We start from the raw sequence: 14,601 nt of genomic DNA on the forward strand, positions 1-14,601 counted from the left end.
TTTGCCCATACACTGCCATCTAGTGGCCAAAATCTAAATTGCGCCTAACCTGAAATAGTACATTATGGCCTTTCTCTTGCATTTCAAAGATGATGAAAAAAAACGTTGTTCTCCTGCATTGATTTCACATTTACGCAAACTTCAAAGTGTTTCCTTTCAAATGGTATCAACAATATTTATATCCTTGCTCCAGGTCCTGAGCTATAGGCAGTTAGATTTGGGTATGTCATTTTAGACGAAAATTTGAGAGAAAAAAGGGTCCGATCCTTTTAATAGTATTGGTGCCGCGCATGATAGGGAATAAATCTCGATTTGTCAATAGGCTGCCACGCGAGGGCGTTTGTGTTAGTTTACATGAATTAAACGTTTTGTGTTGCAGTGGTATTTCATTTAATCGGGATATCATTGATCCATTTCGAATGGCCATACTCTACACTGTTGATTTGCAAGTAGTATTTTGTCAAATAATTTACCGTTTTCAAGTATTTTTATCCTGAAGTGGGTGCCCCCCTCCTATTTGGAGCTGCGAGTGTGGAGTGCCCTCTGCTCATTCACTGTTTTCTTTGAGATTTCGACATGGACCGATGTGAGCGCAATACAGAACATAATGCATCACTTAGGCTTCAGAAAAGTTGCTGGTTATAAAATAATGATCTGTCCAATTACGATAAAATCACCTCCAAACAAAAACCTAAAAGCACATATTCCAACATACCATTTCCGCACTCTGTGTTGTTGTTCCCAATCACGTCCGTTTGGTAGTTATATAGGCAAGCCAATCCACCACACACCCACATTCACAGCAAACCCGACGGTGATAACAGTGCATTGCAGAACTTCACCTTGGTTTCAAAGTAAACATCATGGTGAAAAGCGAGGTGGAGGTGACTATAAACGCGGAGGAGGCTCCAGTGGCAAGTAGGCCTAAACCATCCAAGAAAAAGAAAAAAAAGAATAAGCCTGGCAAATACAGTGTTCTTGTGCTAGACGCTGTCAAAAAGTTGAATGAGCGAAGCGGTTCGTCTTTGGTAAAAATTTATAATGAAGCCAAGAAGGCAAGCTGGTTTGATGAGCAGAATGGGCGAACCTACCTGCGGTATTCCATCCGAGCACTGGTACTCAACAACACGCTGATCCAAGTAAAGGGCATGGGGGCGAACGGTTCCTTCAGGCTCAATGAAGATAAGTTCGCGAAAGGGGTACCGAAAAAGACTCAGTCCAAGCAAGCCAAGACCACCACGAAAACTACCAACGCATCGACTACCAAGAAGGCAACCGTTAAGCCAAAGGCGAAGAGCAGCCCGAAGAAGGCACCAGATGCAAAGAAGCCCGCGGCTAAACTGAAGAAGCTGGGTGTCAAAAAGGTGAGCGCTGCACAGAAGAACAAGAAGCCGAAGAAGGCCAGCAAGCCACCAGCCAAGTCACCGAGGAAGAAGTAGCCTAGTCGCTATCAAATACAGAACTTTAAGACTTTTATTTTTATACATCTTTTGTAGTTTTTTTTTCTTCCATGGTTTGTTTCACTGGCATACAATGCATAATCAACCGATTATTATAGGCTAAAAGTTGTTTTCTATGTTTATTCTCTGCAAGGCAATGATTGGCTCAGTGGCGTATTGTCAGAGGGACCATGAGTGTAGTGTTGCTTTGAATAACAGGCAACGCCCCCAGTTCTATGTTGTCACTTGTCAGTCCGAGAGATTCCCTGCTACAAAATGTTACATTGTAACAAATATGTTTTTACCTTTACCCAAAGGTTTCCCCTTACGGATATGACCAGGAAATCCTAATCGTGACTATTCATTATTTTTGAGGTGGCTGACAACATTGCGAAAGTGTATTTGTAATTCTGAGAAACTGATGGTTTAAAACACTAGGTCTATTTGAGGAAAGGTGGTATTGAAGTCATTGTCAATCTCTGTAAATAAATACCTTAACACTGTCTTTTTTGCATTTTGTGACAAACATAGAAACATTTGTATTTAAGGCGTTAGATTTGAATGTGAGGATAATTTCCTCCACTGTCTCTTTAGACCAATGTCAGAATACTATTGAGTATCTTATATTCTTTAATTATGCATGTTGGACTCATTTGTTTTTCAATGAGACAAGCAATTTCAATGAGTTTCTCCCCATATTGTTCAGCTTCATTTTCAGGTTGGTCTCATAGCTGTGGGAAGAAGGGGTGCTGCAGCGCCTGCTGAAAAATCGGGAATAATTAAAATTACAAATGTAATGGACTGGGCCCTTATTAGTACTGTCTTAGCAGACGGATATAATTATTTGGCGCAGCAAACTGTTGAGTGATTTGGAGCACATGGTAACTGTTAATCTTTCTTGTATTTTGTTTAATTGAAAGTGTATATCCTGCCCAGTGGCTCAGTTTTGGTACATTATTATTAATTAATTGTTTTACTATACAGCTAACCATCCTAAAATCTCAATAGGTGTTAGGTTTAACATTAGCCTATAGGCCTGCTATGCTACGCTATTAGTATGCAGGCAATTCGTTTTAAAACAGCCATACAAATCTAGCTTTTAGTGCATCTCAAACTCTAATATATATATTTTTTAGAAACTATAACCTAAATGCATTATCTCCAACTTGGCCCAATTTCCATTTTCCCACCCCGACATAGCCTACCAAGCTAGAACTGGCCCTGCGTCTCAACCAATAGCCAATATAGGCTAAATATCCCACGCGGGGCTACAGCAACTTCCAGAAAGGTTCAGGCTCTTGGGCTTTGTGGTGGCTACTCTGGTTTGGGTGTCCTCGGCAAAATGGTGTCGCTGTAATCAAGTGGTCACATATCGTTCTGGGTTCCACTGTGCAAGATCAGGTCTGTGGAGTTTTATGAACATCAACGCAGACATTCATTTATATATTTTTTTCAACGTTCTGATCTTAACTTGTCAGGCATCCAACGGGCCTCCGCAGTGCATACATGTAGCCTACATATTTATTTGGTTTGTCATTCTATTTTTTTTCTTTTCTATTACTACACTGCATCTTCAGAGTCTCTCATTCTCTTCTGTTGTCAGTTCACATGACATGTCTTTAGTGGTGGCCTGAGGGTAGGAGCAAATTACACAACAGGGCAATTTAAGTGTGTAACGGTACAATCGTTTTCAAGATCATATGTAGTTTAGTCAATTTACACATGGGGCTTGCACACTCAACAAATGCAAATAATGAAGCAGAAAAATGAATCCATGCATTTGTTACTTCTAGGTTAGACTACTGCAATGCTCTACTTTCCGGCTAATGTACCCGGATAAAGCACTAAATAAACTTCAGTTAGTGCTAAATACGGCTGCTAGAATCCTGACTAGAACCAAAAAAATTGATCATATTACTCCAGTGCTAGCCTCTCTACACTGGCGTCCTTTTAAGGCAAGGGCTGATTTCAAGGTTTTACTGCTAACCTACAAAGCATTACATGGGCTTGCTCCTACCTATCTTTCCGATTTGGTCCTGCCATACATACCTACACGTACGCTACGGTCACAAGATGCAGGCCTCCTAATTGTCCCTAGAATTTCTAAGCAAACAGCTTAGCTCCTATAGAGCTCCATTTTTATGGAATGGTCTGCCTACCCATGTGAGAGACGCATACTCGGTCTCAACCTTTAAGTCTTTACTGGAGACTCATCTCTTCAGTAGATCATATAATTGAGTGTAGTCTGGCCCAGGAGTGTGAAGGTGAACGGAAAGGCTCTGGAGCAACGAACCGCCCTTGCTGTCTCTGCCTGGCCGGTTCCCCTCTCCACTGGGATTCTCTGCCTCTAACCATATTACAGGGGCTGAGTCACTGGCTTACTGGTGCTCTTCCATGCCGTCCCTAGGAGGGGTGCATCACTTGAGTGGGTTGAGTCGCTGACGTGGTCTTCCTGTCTGGGTTGGCGCCCCCCCTTGGGTTGTGCCGTGGCGGAGAGATCTTTGTGGGCTATACTCGGCCTTGTCTCAGGATGTATATCCTGCCTGTTTGGCCCTGTCCGGGGGTATCATCGGATGGGGCCACAGTGTCTCCTGACCCCTCCTGTCTCAGCCTCCAGTATTTATGCTGCAGTAGTTTATGTGTCGGGGGTCTAGGGTCAGTCTGTTATATCTGGAGTATTTCTCCTGTCTTATCCGGTGTCCTGTGTGAATTTAAGTATGCTCTCTCTAATTCTCTCTTTCTTTCTTTCTCTCTCTCAGAGGTCCTGAACCCTAGGACCATGCCTCAGGACTACCTGGCATGATGACTCCTTGCTGTCCCCAGTCCACCTGGCCGTGCTGCTGCTCCAGTTTCAACTGTTCTGCCTGCGGCTATGGAACCCTGACCTGTTCACCGGACGTGCTACCTGTCCCAGACCTGCTGTTTTCAACTCTCTTGAGACAGCAGGTGCGGTAGAGATACTCTCAATGATCGGCTATGAAAAGCAAACTGACATTTACTCCGGAGGTGCTGACTTGTTGCACCCTCCACAACTACTGTGATTATTATTATTTGACCATGCTGGTCATTTATGAACATTTGAACATATTGGCCATGTTCTGTTATAATCTCCACCCGGCACAGCCAGAAGAGGACTGGCCACCCCTCATAGCCTGGTTCCTCCCTAGGTTTCTTCCTAGGTTTTGGCCTTTCTAGGGAGTTTTTCCTAGCCACCGTGCTTCTACACCTGCATTGCTTGCTATTTGGGGTTTTAGGCTGGGTTTCTGTACAGCACTTTGATATATCAGCTGATGTAAAAGAGCTATAGAAATACATTTTATTTGAAATATCTAATGGGACAGAATCTGGCTCTGGAGCAGAACCTTGCACACTGCAGCTCTTTTAGATTCACAAAATTAAATTGTTAATAATACAGAATCAGATTATTGTACCATAAAACCCACTAAGATTATGGAAACAGACCTTTGTAAATTTCCCCCCTATTGGCAAAATAGTGGAGAGATCCTTTTACCTTATAAGGAAGAAAATACCAGTCAGACACGTTTTAGATTGATAAGAACAATGAGACAAAATCCTTATCATTCAGTTTAACCATTTCTAGATTGAGTACTGTTCTCATATGAAGAATGAGAGAACCCAAAATAATCCAGAATTCTATTTTATATGAACATTTTGCTACTTGTGAATTATATTATCAAAATGTTCTCATCCTATGTAAATTGGGAACTTGTGTAACCAAATAATGAAAACCACCAACAATTACTTTTAAAAATAAAATACAAGTATTATATGTTTGTCTGCTACATTCAAACAATTAATTGTATAGAAAAATCTTTGTTTTAACGATATAGGCTCCCCTATGAAGTTTTGTACATAGTATGTTCCAGTGAGCGCAGAGGGTCACGGAAGAGCCGTAGTAAGTGTACTTCCGTCTTCCCCCAGCGCATACAGAGAAATGGTAAGAGAATGTAGCTATCATTTTTACAATGAAAATAAAGACATTTCGACATTATTTTAACATCAGTCATACGATGAGCAGTATGTCGAGCCTTGCTTGCGTTAATGTGTATGTTTATTGCTAGATTTGGTTTGGTAGCTAGCTAGCTTAGCTAACGTCAGTTAGCATCCCCACCCAAAAGTGAGAATTTGTTTTTAGGCAGTGATGTAGCTAGATACAAGGTTAGTTTGCTAGTTAGGCAGTTGGTGCCAAATACTGTAAACTAAAGTATCCTTTCAAATGTATGCATAAATATAAACATACATTTTCGGGTAACTATTAGCTAGCTATCTGTATCTTCACCATGAAGCAGGGAACTCACGTCTGTTCTTTTACGTCATCTATCAAGCTGGTATAGAAAAAAATTATTGCCATGAGTAAAGATCCCCATGCCACGTTGAAAATATATCGAAGACAAGCTGGTAGGAGAGGCTAACTAGTTAGCAGAAATCTCTAATCTCAGGCAGCCAGCCTAGGTATTTAAGAGGTATGCAAGGACCTGTCTCAACATTTGCTTTCATTTGTCCTCACCACCTAGCTAGCTATGCACTTGCATCTTGCCTAAATTATTTTGCTTTGCAGTAGGTAGGTCCAAAGTCTATATTTCTCTTAATTGCACTTCACACATGTAGGGTTGCAATAAGACTTGCCCACTGAAATGTCCGCCTCCATTTACATCAACGGGGCTGTAGTGGAGCGGGTTCGAGAGCTCAGATTCTCAAAAAGTTCTACAACTGCACCATCGAGAGCATCCTGACTGGTTGCATCACCGCTTGGTATGGTAACTGCTTGGCATCCGACGCAAGGTGCTACAGAGAGTAGTGCGTACAGCCCAGTACTTCACTGGGGCCAAGCTTCTTGTCATCCAGGATCTCTATATCTGGCGGTGTCAGAGGAAGGCCCTAAAAATTGTCAAAGACTCTAGCCAGCCAAGTCAGACTGTTCGCTCTGTTACCGCGCAGTACCGGAGCGCCAAGTCTACATCCAAAAGGCTCCTTAACAGCTTCTACCCTGCAAGCCATAAGACTGCTGAACAGTTAATCAAATGGCTACCCAGACTATTTGCATTGACCCTCTTTTTTACACTGCTCCTACTCGCTGTTTATTATCTATGCATAGTCACTTTAGCGCTACCTACATGTACATATTACCTCAACTAACCTGTACCCCTACATGTTGACTCAGTACCGGTACCCCCTGTATATAACCTTGTTTATTTGACTTTAGTTTATAAAAATAAAAAAACAATTGCAAATATTTTCTTACTTAAAAAAAAACTGCATTGTTGGTGAAGGGCTTATGAGTGAGGATCATGTGTCGCATGTGACAAATAACATTTAAAATCAACATTTTTCTCGGCCCAAATCAGATGCAGACTGGATTGAAGTAGCTAGATATTGTCATTCTGAAAATGCATGTAGTGGCAGTGCACTCTACTGGCCTTAGGCCAGAGCCAATGTGTACACACCATCCTTATCTATTATAGGCTTTATTCAATGGAAAACATAGCAAACATTTCTAAAAACCTGTTTTTGCTTTGTCATTATGTGTAGATTGAGGGGGGGAAAACGCTTTCATCTATTTTAGAGTAAGGCAGTAATCAAACAAAATGTGGAAAAAGTCAAAGGGGAACTTGCTTAGTTAACATTTTTAAAAAGGTGGTCTGAATACTTTCCGAATGCACTGTACTCATGTGGTCAATATACTTCCTCTTTTTCCATTTGAGGGACTCCTGGATGTATCAATTTAATGGTGACTTCACTCATGTTCCACAGTCAACATTATTGTTTTGCATTTGGGTTGTTAGGCCTATTTGAACTTTTACTGACTGTGTTTGAGTTTCTGTGATGGTGAAACCAGTGTTGAGCTGTTAGAAACCGCAGTATCAAATACGCACTGCTGAGCTACGTGTTGTCAGCCCAACCATGAGCCCAACCATGAACCATTGCTATGGAAGACACAGTATGCCAAGAATTTTAGCTGCAGGTCTAGGCCTGCATCCCTGACAGTACTTTTGCCCTCAGTTTGTAAGGAGAGGTGGTGGTGTAGGAACATGGGTAATGGCCTTTTTAGCTAATAGTTTTAGAGGATAGTAGGGTGGAGTGAGGCGGTATTTGGTGGTAAGAGAGGCAGAGGCTGCGGTCCAGTTCACTCCCCCTCTTGGATTTAGGGAAGGGGCCTCTTTGTTATAGTAGCTAAGTAAAGCGTGGTAGGGGTATTTGGCGAAGTGTATGGGAGATATCCCCTCATCTTCTAATTTTTCTTTCTCCTCTTCCTCTCTTTCTCCCTCAGACAGCAACTCTGCGCCCGTACCTCAACGCTGTGCGTGCCACGCTGCAGGCCGCCCTCTGTCTGGAGAACTTCTCCTCTCAGGTGGTGGAGCGCCACAACAAGCCAGAGGTGGAGGTCCGGTGAGTCCCTGTGTGTCTGTCTGTGTGTGTGGGATAGTGTGTGTTTTGGGGTATTTGACCTTGCACGTGTATGCTATCCCCCTCAGGAGCAGTAAAGAGTTGCTGCTGCAGCCAGTCATCATCAGTCGTAATGACAAGGAAAAGGTTCTTATCGAGGGCTCCATCAACTCAGTCCGAGTCAGCATCGCTGTCAAGCAGGTCAGTGAGACTACTTATTCCAACGTGTTTAACTTGTCCTTCTGTGCAGTTGACAGGCTTGATTTTGGTGACTTTCATGCTTTATTCATATTTAGGGAACACCTATCTTTTCCTCCGTCATTGTCGTTACCCTAACAGAAGTGCAGAGATGTAAGCTCAGCTGTACCCTTTTCCCCCCCTGTTATGTGAGGATGATTGTGTGCTGGTTTGTCATAGACATGAAATGTATACTGTGATTAGTTGTTTTTTACTACCTGGTGTATGATTGCTGGCTTTTAGAGCTGTAGCCTGTGATTGGTGGGTGCTAAGTCTGACTGCTGTGTGATTTGCTGTGTCCCTGAAGGCAGATGAGATTGAGAAGATCCTGTGCCATAAGTTCATGCGCTTCATGATGATGAGAGCAGAGAACTTCTTCATCCTGAGGAGGAAACCAGTGGAGGTGAGAAATGAGAGGGACTGGTGGTGCAACCAACAGTTTGAGTTGAAACATTAGGATAATGTTTGTTCCCCTCTTAGAGAACTCAAGCGGTCATATTTTCACACTTTCAAATAAAATATTTACATAGAAAACATTTTGCAGTGCAAAGAGCAAAACGGTCTCTGTTTACTCATCATTCCCCTCCTCCCCCTCTCCTTCCATTTGTCCGCAGGGCTATGACATCAGTTTCCTCATCACCAACTTCCACACAGAGCAGATGTACAAGCACAAGCTGGTGGACTTTGTCATCCACTTCATGGAAGAGATTGACAAGGAGATCAGTGAGATGAAGCTGTCTGTCAACGCCAGGGCCCGTATCGTCGCTGAGGAGTTCCTCAAAAACGTGAGTCCTGTCTGTCTCTTTTACTTTCTGTCTTTTCACCTAGAAGTTTTCATTTGACCTGACATCCATGTTTTTGACTTACGCAGTTCTAAGGAAATTCCCAAACATTCCTTACGCTGATCACAACTGTCAACATGGTTTCTTGGAGGGTGCGCATCACAGGACAGAGAGAGAAGGGGCAAAAGTGTGACCAGTCAATCGCAGTAGAAAAAAGTAAAGACTCGTCAGACCAATGGGGTGTGGCCCTTCATCATTAAGGTATCCCTGTGCTCAAAAATATTGATGTTTGTACATAATGAATATTCACAGCCTCATTTAATTTCTGCTTTTAGAACAAAGCTTAAAATCAGGGTTGGTCCTTAAAATGAAACCTTAATCAATATTAATGAGCACAGGGAAATTCAGAGATTTTGTGTTTTGATAATGTAAACGGTTTATTTTACTTTTTTTATATAAATATTATATGCACACCATTTTTTTTGCTATGTTTTTGTTATTACAAACATTCAAACCTGAGGAAAAATGAATTGGTGCACTTGTTTCTTGTCTTAATACACACAGAGCAGACCCTATCATTGATGGAAATGATTGTGATGATAATAGTGCTGGCAGTGATGATGAATAAACCCCTTTATTGTTTGTTTGTGTTTTGGTGTATTATTTATGGAAAAAAGACATTACACTACATTCTTTTATGAATGAATCATTAACTATTTACATAGGGGGGAATTCCTAAATGGGACTTAAATTTTACCGCATTCTGACCTTGAACTTAAGCATGCATGTGCCAGCCAGGTATTTGTTTGGGATGGAGATTGCAGAAATGGAGGTGGCAGAGGTGTGTTTACAGATATGCTTATTCTGACTGACTTGAATTCCACCACCTTTATGCACGAGGAATGAATGTCGAGTAACCTGTCAGTTCCAAGTGGAAAAACATTACTTTTTTCCGACAAATAACACCATTCTCCATGCCCTGTAATTTACAAATTGATAAGAGCTATTAATAAAAGCTAGGTAAATGAGTTAATCTGGATAAGGGGATTGTAAATGACAATTATTTTAGATCTATTTAACCTTATCATCACTGGAGATGTGAAACCAGTCATTTGGCAGCAAACTGAAGCGTATCACCTTTTCCACAGTGAAGTTTATGAAATGCTGTTCTTATAACTTGCAGGGATGTAATTGAGATCCAACCTATAGGCTTCTGTAGCCATGCACACATGACAGTATAGCGGCATTTCTGATTTCTAGAATGTTTTAATTAAACGCCTGGGCCTTCCACCAGTGGAGGCTGCTGTGAGGAGGACGGCTCATAATAATGGCTGTAATGGAATCGAAGACAAACGTGGTTTCCATGTGGTTGATGCCATTCCAGCCATTATTATGAGCCGTCCTCCCCTCAGCAGCCTCTGCTTTCCACTATTTATTTTTTAAACAATTTGAAGTGTTAAATATTAGCCACTATTGATAGCCACCGTCAGTTAGACCCACATACATTTATAACTCTCACGTTTGTGTTAGTTTACCTTTCTTTCCTCTCACGTTTGTGTGGTTGTTCCTGAGGATCGCTAGCAGTAGTGGATCATATTAGGCTAACTAACGTATTACAAGTTGTGCAACAATTTGGGATAGGTAGTCTATTTGAATCATTATGGAACACAGACCATACTTAGCCGTTTAAACCTGGAGCTTGGCTTTGGTGGTATACCATGTTTTGGAATAAGCCCAAACATTGTTTAATACCATCAAAACTATGTCTTTGAAGTTTTTAAAAAGTAACTACAAATATTCAAATGTATTTAAGTTAATGCCTGCAGTCCAGTGGAGGCTGCTGAGGGGAGGTCTGCTCATAATGTGTTTGATGATACCTTTTCCATTTATTCTGCTCCAGCCATAACCACGTGCCCGTCCTCCCCAGTTAAGGTGCCACCAACCTCCTGTGCTGCAGTCAACTTGTGCAATAGATTAGGAAATAAAGCAGCTTGCGTTCTTCATTTCACCTGTCACATTATTTAACATTATGAAGCTTACCGTAGTTCCCCAGAACAGTTGAGCCAGTCACGTGTCGTATTCAATTCACTACTAGATGTTTGCCATCAGATATAATGGCTGACGTGCTTTAGAAGTTAAAAAATATATAATCTGAGTTATCTTTACAGCTGCCATTTTTTCTCCTATAATTGTTTCCCTTCTCTGTGCACCATGTACACATGCTGCTCTTCCTTCAGAAAAGTTTGCATCACAACTTTATTAATTTGCACAATTTCTCTTCTTTAGGATTGTGTTGGCGGATCGCATCCAATTTAAGGTACATGCACCTCCACCTACTGTACTGGAGTGTGAGGCTATTCACTGTCTACCAACATTTAGGCTCCCGAGATGCGAAGCGGCCTAAGGCACTGCATCTCAGTGTAAGAGGCGTCATTACAGACCCTGGTTAGATTCCAGGCTGTATCACAACTGGCCGTGATTGGGAGTCCCATAGGGGTTTGGCTGTCATTGTAAATAAGAATGTGTTCTTAACTGGCTTGCCTAGTTAAATAAAGGTTACATTTAAATTATTATTATTATTTTTTAAATCTTTGTGATACAGTATTGTAAAATTGGGGAAAAGGAAAAATTATCCTGCCAACTATTAGCCTTCTCTAATAAAAAAATAAACGCCACCCCATTCCACGATTTACCCTATCCAATCCTACTCCAGACCAACGGTCTGGGAGTACAGAACACTACGGCTCAACACCCCCTGCAACTGTTCTGCAGTAAAACCTTGCAATCCCAAGTATTTCTCTGCCGCTGCCACCACAACCTCTATTTTATGTGACTTTCGATCGATTTCTGCAGTACAATTGACAACCATAGCTATGAATGCCTACCTTACTGAAGCACATATTCTTCCCATCACTCTCTATTAGTATCTGCCTACTCACATGAATCCTCTCAGGATCCCTCACACAATTTATATTGTTTACTTTCGCTTGTAAATGTCCACACTCACTGAAAATGACATTCGGTAGCTACTAGCTATGCTTGTATAACTTTGAGCTGTATTTGCGTTTCTTTGCAATTAGTCTATGTTCGTCTTCCCTCGTTAGCATTTAGCTAACAGCGTTGGTGTGATTTCCCTATTATTTGTGCTAATTTTGTTCGGATTTTGGTATTAGAGGCCCAATGGGCTTTTTTTGCGTTGTGCTATGCCGGTAATACGGTAAATCTCAGGATGGCAATGTAATGAACAGTATGACAATGTGGATATCGCCCAAGCCTACCTCGCGCACTGGTGTCATCACATTTCCATGATTATTAGGGTAGATTTATAGGACTACTGTTCAACCCTTATTGTACTTACCTTCCAATAGTTCATGGATTGAACAATTGCATATGCCAACTTTCAGGATGAATCAATATATTTAGTGCGTAAAAGCTCTCCAAACCTGTTTTTTATTATTCATAAATACTTTGCTAACCCTAAATAATATATTCTAATGAGTCTGTTGAGAAAATTTTACTTATAGCTACACCAAATTTAAAGGTATGGCTTTAGTTAAATGTAATGAAAACCCTATTGAATGAAAATGGCACAAGAAATTCTGTTGGCCAGCAAGTGGGAGGGTTTTCAGCGATTAAATTAAATGTATTCAGCGTGCAAGGGAACTACGCCTGCAAAGCCCTTAAGGTAAGTCTGAATACCAACTACTGAGGAGTGCGTAGGAAAGGCATACATTTCCTAAGTACATTTCATGGTCCCGTGTGGCTGGCTCAGTTGGTAGAGCATGGCGCTTGCAACGCCAGGGTTGTGGGTTCATTCCCCACGGGGGGACCAGGATGAATATGTATGAACTTTCCAATTTGTAAGTCGCTCTGGATAAGAGCGTCTGCTAAATGACTTAAATGTAAATGTAAATGTAAGTATGAATCGGGCCCATTCTTAAGTTCAAGGTCAGAATACCCACAGAGAGAAAAGTGCATAAAAAAAGGAATTAAGTTCCATTTACACACTTAATTCGGGTGTGAAAGCTCTCCAAACCTGTTTTTTTTATGTAGGTAGATTCATAAATACATTCCTTAGCCTAAATAATATACAGTGCTTTCGGAAAGTAGTGTAATTGTAAACAACAGCTAGCTAGCTAATTTAGTCTAGTTCAGGGCTCTCCAACCCTGTTCCTGGAGAGCTACTCTCCTGTAGGTTTTCGCTCCAACCCCAGTTCTAATTAACCTGATTAATTTTACTAACCAGCTAATTATTAGAATCAGGTGTGCTAGATTACGGTTGGAGCAAAAACCTACAAGAAGGAAACTCCAGAAACAGGTTTGGAGAGCCCAGGTCTAGTTTTCTCAAGGTCAAAATTAGCATTTTTAACATAGTATTTGCGGGTGGGATGGTCGGATTAATATATTTTTGAAAATCTATGTTTTTATAGATTTCCCAAAGAAGCATTTCAGCGGGCTGCTTTGCCTGCATGGATAGTAATGTTAGCAGCAGGAAGTGACAGCGCCAGGATGTGTACTAGGGTTGAATGGCTGGAACCCGGTTACGGAGATTTACCAGGATATACCATCCAAAACCACTCCCTTTTCCTTGGATAAATAACTGTGAGAACCAGGTAAATTATAATAAATTATTTATATGAATACCATTGCGTGAATTGGAACTGTTAAATGATATGTAATGTCTAAATCTGGCTTCTCTACAGCCTCTACATGATGAATCAACGCTCAGGGTGGGGACAGACAGCCCATCTGAGTACTGAGCGCAGTTCACAATGCATGTAGACCTATCATCTCATCATGGTAAAAGTTTTTCTTGTAGGCCTACATTTGTTGCAGCACAGCCTATGCTACAGTAATATAAAGACCTAATGAGTGTCTAATTTACCTATCTCCATCTGGTTTTCGGGGGTCACCTTGTTCTTTAATTGTAAAGACTATCATTTTTTAAAATAGCATCTGCAGTCTCTCTCTCTCTCAAATTGCATCCAAAATAGAGAATCCCGTACTAGATCAATATATAGCCCTATATATAGATGTCCTAGCCTACCTCTTTCAGGTAATACATTCAATGCAGTATTATCCTTATATTTAGCAAAAATAATGATGGGTTATGCATAATATGTTTCTAACGTATAGGCTGTCTCTTGCACAATATGCAAGCACCTGTGCTCCACTGGCCTCTCCTTAACTCTTGGAATCACATGCAGGAAAAGCTCAACTAGAATAACATATATAGCACATTATTTTTGTAGCATTTCCTAAACCAATAGACTATTTGAAGAGGGACGCAAGCTCTTTTTTGCTGAATGTTAAATACAGCAGCCAATAGAACTCACAGGTAGTTTGAATGGTTATGGGTCTGAATAAATAACTGCTATCGCCTACCGTCATCGCGTGTTTGCTCTTTCAATCTTTGTGAAGAGAAGTGAAAGCCTTCTGCGTCTAATTCTAGTCCTATATTATTCAAGGATGTCATTAGAATGAAGAAGATAAGGACAACAAAACTTATTTCATTTAACTGTTGAACGCGAGGAAGGAATGAAGCAACAATAGAGAAAGAGGTAAACTAATAACATTAGGGGAAATATTATGAAAGGTATATATGCGTCAGCCCACTAATTATCCAAATAGGCCCTATTATATTTAAAAAATGTAATCAAATTTGCTAGCCTATAGGCCTACTTCTAACTGTAGGCCACATGTGCTGCACCAGAATCGCATGTTCTCTCCCTGCTTTG

At 41.1% G+C, this 14,601-nt stretch overlaps 2 protein-coding genes across 4 annotated transcripts; both read left to right on the top strand.

Moving 5' to 3' along the window:
- The first annotated feature begins 784 nt into the window (after positions 1–784).
- LOC139542681 (histone H1.10-like) lies at positions 785–1,942 on the top strand. Its single transcript, XM_071348427.1, has one exon. It carries the CDS (start codon positions 864–866, stop codon positions 1,437–1,439), a length of 576 nt encoding a protein of 191 aa, XP_071204528.1. The 5' UTR covers positions 785–863; the 3' UTR covers positions 1,440–1,942.
- Positions 1,943–2,264: 322 nt separating this feature from the next.
- On the top strand, positions 2,265–9,505 carry LOC139542665 (actin-related protein 2/3 complex subunit 4). 3 transcript variants are annotated; one of them, XM_071348390.1, is made up of 7 exons: positions 2,265–2,320; positions 4,199–4,385; positions 7,729–7,847; positions 7,934–8,045; positions 8,389–8,484; positions 8,696–8,866; positions 8,953–9,505. In XM_071348390.1, the coding sequence occupies exons 2-7, from the start codon at positions 4,239–4,241 to the stop codon at positions 8,956–8,958; spliced, it is 651 nt and encodes a 216-aa protein (XP_071204491.1). In that variant the 5' UTR covers positions 2,265–2,320; positions 4,199–4,238; the 3' UTR covers positions 8,959–9,505. The 3 variants fall into 3 exon arrangements, with proteins under 3 accessions (XP_071204491.1, XP_071204483.1, XP_071204499.1); XM_071348382.1 differs by lacking the exon at positions 2,265–2,320 and adding an exon at positions 2,745–2,840; XM_071348398.1 differs by lacking the exons at positions 2,265–2,320; positions 4,199–4,385 and adding an exon at positions 5,319–5,397.
- The last annotated feature ends 5,096 nt before the right edge of the window (positions 9,506–14,601 follow it).

Source organism: Salvelinus alpinus, chromosome 2 (assembly GCF_045679555.1).
Source record: "Salvelinus alpinus chromosome 2, SLU_Salpinus.1, whole genome shotgun sequence".
NCBI classification, from domain to species: Eukaryota; Metazoa; Chordata; class Actinopteri; order Salmoniformes; family Salmonidae; genus Salvelinus; species Salvelinus alpinus.

Excerpts from the sequence above, each read along its gene's own strand:
- LOC139542665 (XM_071348390.1), top strand. The coding sequence starts at position 4,239 with ATGATGACTCCTTGCTGTCCCCAGTCCACCTGGCCGTGCTGCTGCTCC. Across the intron at positions 7,848-7,933 it reads AAGCCAGAGGTGGAGGTCCG|GAGCAGTAAAGAGTTGCTGC; the intron begins GTGAGTCCCTGT and ends TATCCCCCTCAG. Across the intron at positions 8,046-8,388 it reads TCAGCATCGCTGTCAAGCAG|GCAGATGAGATTGAGAAGAT; the intron begins GTCAGTGAGACT and ends GTGTCCCTGAAG.
- LOC139542681 (XM_071348427.1), top strand. The coding sequence starts at position 864 with ATGGTGAAAAGCGAGGTGGAGGTGACTATAAACGCGGAGGAGGCTCCA.